This window comes from Chinchilla lanigera, unplaced genomic scaffold, assembly GCF_000276665.1.
Source record: "Chinchilla lanigera isolate Chin_1 unplaced genomic scaffold, ChiLan1.0 scaffold00004, whole genome shotgun sequence".
Taxonomy (NCBI): domain Eukaryota; kingdom Metazoa; phylum Chordata; class Mammalia; order Rodentia; family Chinchillidae; genus Chinchilla; species Chinchilla lanigera.
Window position 1 is genome coordinate 583,683 of NW_004955405.1, and position 7,537 is coordinate 591,219.

The following is a 7,537-nucleotide window of genomic DNA, read 5'->3' on the forward strand; positions in this document are numbered from 1 at the left end:
AACTCACGACCTTGCATTTGCCAGGCAGGTGCTTATGCTGCTGAGCTAGATCCCCAGCCCCCAAAATTTTGAATCTCTTTGGCAGAGTAGGAAATATAATGATGGTGGCTGGTTGGTCTTAGCATCCCTGGACAAACTACTGAACAAAAACAATGAGCTCAAAACATCCATCAGAAATTTAAAGTCTTCTGGCTGTGAGAACAAATTGATAAAGGAAAATAAGGAGCTCAAAGTTTCAAATTCCCTGCTCCAGATAGAGATAAGAAATTCAAAAGTTTCTAAATGTGTCCTGAAAGACTGACACACAGTTTGCCCATTGTCATTATATTGTTCTTTGAGTTTCAATACATTTCACCATTGTACGAAAAAGAAATCCATTTTAGAATATTTCCATACTGAATCATTTTAAATTAACAGCAGTGAGAAAATGTTTGGAAAGATCAATGATTTATTATTGAAACAATGATTAACAGATGGCAGGAAAGAAAAGAATCTTTTATTACTTTAAATTTTTAGCCTCCAGGCAGAAGATAAATGTTCCTGACAAAAACCAACTGGAAAAATAAAAATTATTTTTACAAAATAAATTATAATCTACATACAATTTACTTATGATAGCATTGCTTATATTAGCAAAAAATTGGAAGCAATTCTGTAAGCTTGAGACTAGATAAATAAATTGTGATAAAACTACCTTAACAAAGAACCATGTGGCTGAACGGAGATGCTCTTTAGGTACTTGTAAGAAAAGACCTCTAGGATATATGAGGTACAGGGACACATCTAGTGCCATATATAATCTTTTGTTTGTGTTTTCATAAAGAAACAATAAAAGAATGCACAAGAAAATATCAAGAGTGATTAGTTGATAAGATAGTAGGTAAAGGAGTAAATAAGGTGTTGGGGATAGGGGTGGAAAGGTAGATTTTAACTTTACAACTCTGTGAGTGTCTTGCCTGTTTAATGTAGGGAGTTAAATGGAACCTTTCATTAAGTATGAGTGGCCTCTCTTTGTTTCACAGATTTGGCTGGGAAGACAGCAATAGAACAATGTCAAGTGGATGCCATTGTGGACACACTGAATGATTTCATGTCAAGTTTTCCCTGGACAGAGAAAAATCAAGAAGTAAAAGTAATGTGACCAATTTGTTATCACTACTATTAACACATACCACTTGGCAGAAATTGTTAGGTGCTTTGTAAAATACTTTTCAATGTAGATAACATGTGTGTGTGGTGTTAGACCATCAAATTATTTTAAAAGTTCAAAGCTAATTACAACTCTCTGCCCTCCTCCTACACATGGACCTTTCCCTCCCCAGATGTGGCCCCCTTTTTAACTCTGCTCAGCTATTTCCTTAGGAGTTACACATGTCCATATTTCTACAGCATCTTTCTTTGGTCCATCAATCCTAGACAGTTTCTATGGATTTCTTATGTCAACAATCAAGAATTTATCTCTCAGTCATCCTCTCTGCTTCCCTTTTTCTGAAGATCCCAATGTAATGATTAAAAATTTTTTCACTGGGTCATCGCTCCAGGCTTAGTGTTAGTTTGCCTATTCCAACAATACACAGAACTGTGCAATGTAGTGTACTTTCATATTTCCTTTCTCATTTTTCCTTGTCAGGGTGAGTAACTGCCTCTTTTTTGTTTAATAATTTTCATTTTTATTTTGGATCTTCTCAGACCGTCCAATAACCTACCAATAGTAGTTTCCACAAGGTCGCTGACCTCAGGTCACCTGCTGTTCCCAGAATTTCCTTGGAGCCAGCCAGCCTGGAGACCTGTGGCCTCCCTGTGACACTCGCTAGGTTTTCTGCCCAGCTCTCATCACTGGCCCTTACGAATACCACTCTCTGGAACTTCATAACTGGCTGTACTGCTCTTTCTTCCTCCCTCTCCTGTCTGTAGGGCACACTTACTACTCCAAAAGTGACCACCGAAGTTTGATGCCAGGAGGTGGTGCCAGGAGGTGTGACTGTAACCATGTGTCCTGGGAGTCCCACGACACCACTGCTTGCCGGATGCTTCACGCACGGTTGGGTTGTCATTCTGGTGGCCTTGTCACCTGCTGGATGTTTCTTTGGTCCTTCTCTGGGTTCATCTTCCTGTTTTCTCCTCATTTTGGGGGGAACAATTCTCCAATAGCTTATTGGTCATAAGAAAAAAAATGGGGCCTCCTTTGTCTTCAGGTGTTGTACTTGATATCATACTTCTTTCACAGTTTGGCTGAGCGTAGAACTTTATGTTGAAAGTGATTTTTCATTAGCATTGGCTGACATTATCTATAGTCTTTTTGTTGTTGAGGAATCTGAATTCAGTCTAATTACTGACCTTTTGTATGGAACCTCCTTCCCCCTCGGAAAGACTGTGGAACACTTGCCTCGGGAATTCCACAATTTTACGCTGATGAGTCTTTGGTATAACCTGTATTCAGCCATTATGCTGTTTCCTTGTTGAACCTGCCCAGTCTGGGATTTGTGTCCTGGAAATTTCCTTCAATTATTTCACTGATGACCCCTTCTTTTGTGGTTGCTGTTGTTCCATTACCCTAGAGTTCTTGTTATTCCGATGTTGAATCTTTTCTCTCCCATTTTTTTTTTTTTTTTGTTGTTGTTCTGCATTACTTTCAGGAAGAATTCCTCAATTTTCCCCTGAATTCTAAAATTCTCATACTATTTTAAAATTTACTAAGATTCTTTCTGTGGTATTTTGTTGTTTGAAAATTTTTTATATATTGAATGAATATAATATTGTATCATCTTCCCACCCACTGTGGGAATGTTGCTTGTACAAAGTTGCTTTCTGTCCCTTTTTGTTTTTGTCTGTTCCCTCAGGAGTCAGACCGTTCTTTATAATCCATGATAAACAGTAGTGGATTCAAAGGTTTACACAAAGCTCTCAGCATGTGGATGGGAGTTGTTGGTCTTGAGTATCACTAGGCTATTTTGGGGGGTACTTCCCAATATCATGGTCTTCAGGTAGCCCCTCATGTTCTGGAAAGAGCTCCTGACAAGGATTTATGATTCCTGCCCAGAGATAAAGGCCTAGCTGTCGTGTTCGGAGATACAAAGTAAGAGGGCTGGGAGCTTCATTTAGGGTTCAGGGCACATGTGTTCATTTGAGCCTCTTATTTTTAATATGTTATGTGTGACATTCATCCTCTATCCTAAACCTCTCTTTACTCATGCAAAGATGGGGGAATAGCAGTTCTGTAGCAAACAGCACTGGAGGAAAATGCATGCTACAATTGCTTCTTGGACAGTTTTCCGTCTGGTTCCCCCCCCCCCCCCCCCGCCTCCTTTGCCCAGCTCTACACTCATTCTGCCATCTGCTGAGCCACTAGCGCCCTGGGTGGTGTAGGTAGAGCTGGTTCCCACTTGTCCTTTGCAGGTGCCACTGCTTATCTTTACAGCTCCAACTTAAGTTTGTTCTTGTCTCCTGTCTTCTTTTCCACCTCTGCATGGGTTCTGTCATTTTAAAAATATGCATTGTCATCTGACCGGGTCTGAGGAGTTTCCCCCTAAGGGGAGGTGGAGGACAGAGACCTCAGCTCAGCCCCACCCGTGGAGACGACCTTTGGCGTGTCACAGAAAAGCTTGTCAGGACAAATAAGTGTAGGGGATGGTTAGGCAGAAAGAAGTGCATGGTCAGAAGGGGCTGGGGGTGCTCCTCAGGTGAGCCTCACTATGGTCGGGGACTGGGGGTATTTGGGTGTTCTTGTGGTTGTGACCTATGGAATTTGTGAATCTATAGAAAGCACTGGAAATCCATACAGACTCAACTCATAGGTAAAAGACAATGGCCCATTTTATTGTATCTTTAAGACTGTGGAATTTTTCATGTTCCAGAAGAGAAAAATAAAGTATTATAACTCTCAGTAACTTTGTGCCCTCAATACGGACCTTTCCTAAAAGTACGTGGTATGACTTTTCTTGTCTTCTTTCTACTTATCTTTAGTTCTTCCACGCAGAACAGTGGATTTAGGTTGAAAGCAAAACTGTGTGTGTTGAATCTGCCATGTTTGTCCAGAGTGTTAAATGCACCTCCTCCGTTAATCTTCATCGCAGCCTGCTAGTGGTTCCATGTAGGGTTCTCTTCAAGATTTGAATTTTAAAATGCATTTGTATGTTTGTCTCCCACAGCTCCAGTAGGAAGTGTCCCAGGGGCAGAATCCTGTCTGTATTTTTCCACCAATGCCCCCCGCATCTACCATGGTGACTTTTACGTTGCAGCCATTAAATACTCAGGGAAGGTGTAATCACACACTGCATCTACCGGACGCATGCCCTGGCCGGGCCCGGCTCTCACTTCTTTTCGTCACTATGTGCTTTCTAGCAGAAGGAATAAAAAGAGAGTGGCTAGTGAGGTGCTCAAGTCTCACAAGTGACCTGAGTCCAGATGGCCTTGCCTGAGCCCATGGCCTCTGCCTATGAACGAACCTGTTTAAACAAGTGAATAATCCTCAGAGCACCCCTTTGGGGTGATGTTGTTACTGTTCCCTTCTTCCACACGAGGACACTGAGACGCAGCACTGTAAATCCCTTGGCAGGGCTGTTTCACAAGTAAGTGGTACACAAGGAATACAAGCCCGTCCCTCGGACTCCTGCTCTAACGCGCAGGGCCAACAGCTGCTCAAAACAGCTGTGCATAAACATTTATTACAACTTACAGCTAAGGACTGTACCCAAGAGTCACAGCCCAGAAAACAGATGACCGTCTTAGCAATTTATGCAGCACATTTTTACTATTCTCTCTATTTACTTAGTTAGGACCTTCTGATTTACATATAGATATTTGGACATAAAAACATTTACATTTACCAACTCTGAAATAAATGTAAGGCATGTGGAACACACACACACACACACACACACACATGCACAATCAAGAAAAGGTAAATAAAAGCCAAGCTTTGATAACAGAAATGTAATACAGCTTCTTGTCATAAACACTTTTCTGCTTTGGGGTCAGACTGCCAGGCTTGAGTTCTGGTTTCCTTATTAGCTGCCACTTAACTCCTTACTTACAGTTCAAATTCTTTATAAAGTTGAGGCTATAAAAATCTCTTTTTTGCAGTGTATTAGTAGATAATGCATATACTTATGGCTAAGTGGAAAGTATCATCACATAGCTCAGTGTGCACTTTTCCTTCTGTTTCCCAGAAATAGCATCTCCATTTCATATATCCTTGTAAACACAGACGCAAACAGACCCAGACCCCAAGTTAGGAATAAAGTGTCTAAAGCTTTTCCTTGCATGTGCCAAAGACCCCACACATGGGCAGCCTGTCAGGTGATCAGTTTGTTTCACTCTATTCCTTTACTTTTGCCCTTCTGGGGCTGAGGCTCCATACCTGAAGACACCCTCCAGGGGAAATATTTACAGTAGCTATCACTCTACCTTTGTAGTAGAGAAACAGTGCCCTTATATACATAGCACCTACCTCAAAAACCAGTTTCACAGAACACAGCCGTCCGAGTTCATGAATAAATCATGGGATGGAAGAGCATGTCTCAGTAACACTGCCGTTACTCCAGACTATGGGATTAACCCACAGGACCTGACTAGTGCACAGTGAAAAAGGACACCACTGTTCCCCCTTCTCTGTAGTGGATCAGTTGCTGCCCCCTTGTGGTCACAGAAGATAATGATGCAGTGACATAGTGAACCTACACACATGTAATTATATATTGATGGGCCGTGACAATATTCTTGTTATCCTATGTGCTTTTAAAAATTTCATTAAATGTACACAAAAATGACAAATGTTCCAGGACTTATTGCAAAGAGTTCCATTTCATTTCTTTAAAAAGTGAAGGGCAAAATATATCTCTGGACATTGGTCACCATGCCAGTCCTTGAACTTATGAAGCTTGGTTACTATGGTCATTCAGTGTGTCTGCATTTCCGTTTCCTGTCTGAGGAGGAGATGGGATGGCAGATGAGCAGGAATGAGGAAATGCCCTGATATGCACCCACCACTAAATGGTTAATGACATTGATTTAAAAATAATGCTTTGGAGAAATACACAAATCTCCCTGTATCCGCTAAAAGTCATTGTTAGCATATTCTAGTAGTGACCTTTCAGCGTGAACAACCTGCTTCTCAATTTTCTGAAAGAGGAGACAAGAAATGTCTGAGCCCACCAAGTATGAGAGTACCTGCCCAGGATTTATCAGCAAGTACATTTTTCAAATATACATGTGGAAGGAGACAGAAGTTGCCAGGCTGGATCCTGGGGACAGCGGGGCAGTGTGTGTTCTGCTCCCCTGTTCTAGCTGTCTTAGGAGAGCCAGCGCCAGCACCTTTCCCGCTGAGCGGACTATGGGAAGTGCTGTGGGCTCTGGGCCGTCACCCCGATCTCACAATCTCTGTGTAGGCAGCAGCAGGACTCACTCTCATATTTTTCTTAAATTTGGGCCATAGAGCACATTATGTAAGAAGAGGCAAAGAACAGGGAAAAGAGCAGAAGTCAAAATGATGACAGGCTTTTCAGGATTGAGTTTTCACATTCCCAGGTGGGCAATGTATGTAATTTTAAACAGAATAAAAAAAAAAAAACAAAAAACAAAATAACAAAAACGTAGACAAAAAGAGAGCAAAGAAAAACAATAAAAATGATACAGTGTTTCAAAACAAAATGATAGGAATTAACAGTGGTTGTTATAGAAGATATTGCTATCTTTGGCAAAGTTGCTAAGACTACCAGATGTAAGAATGCAAGATTGATCATACCATTAAAGAGAATAAAAAAATAATAAAAAAACCATTAGAAACGATAAGAGTTTAGGCAATATATGTAAATATGGAAATAATGTTTTGCAAAGTGTACAAATGTAAGGCTTTGTGTTCTAATAACCTACATTAATCTTGCTAAATCATAATCAAAATATGAAATAAATTAGCAAGCTGGCGAGAGAGTTATCTACTACTTAACTTGCATTTATAAAGGCTGGTTGCTTCTGAATACTAATAAATGATCCGTATGTGCAGTATTGCAACCTTTTGAGTTTGGCTTTTATTTGATAGCCAGATGTTTTCAAAAGACAGACTGAATCGTGGGCTTTTGCACTGAGCTGCATTTCAACATCTTTTTACCTTTTTATTTTGAGACAGGTCCCACTAAGCTGCTAAATTATTCAGGCTAGGCTAGAACTTGTGATACTCCTTTCTCACCCTCTCAGAGTGTTGCGATTACAGGTGTGTACCATCACCCATAGCCAGCCAAAATTTTTGTACAAAAGAACAAATAATTAGATAGATACATAGATAGATGATGGATAGACAGATAGATACATAGATACATAGATAGAGGCCTTCAGAAACTTGAGTAAAAACCTAAAGACAATTTGTAAATAATGGATACACCTTTGTTTTTTGTCTCTTTGAGGCAGAGTCTTGCTATGCAGTTCAGGCTGTCCTTGAGCTCACTTTGTAGCCCAGGCTGGTCTCGAACTTGCAATGATCCTCCTGCCTGAGCCTCCCGAGTGCTGGGATTACAGGTGTGCGCCATCACACCCGGCTGATACA

General features: G+C 40.8%; 1 protein-coding gene across 1 annotated transcript in view; it reads left to right on the plus strand.

Moving 5' to 3' along the window:
* LOC102006204 (hematopoietic prostaglandin D synthase) overlaps positions 1-7,537 on the plus strand; it is a gene marked incomplete in the record, with an annotated part of 29,760 nt that overhangs the window by 17,872 nt on the left and 4,351 nt on the right. The window contains 1 exon segment of the mRNA XM_013517297.1: positions 1,023-1,132. Within this exon segment, the coding sequence (XP_013372751.1) occupies positions 1,023-1,132 (110 nt within the window).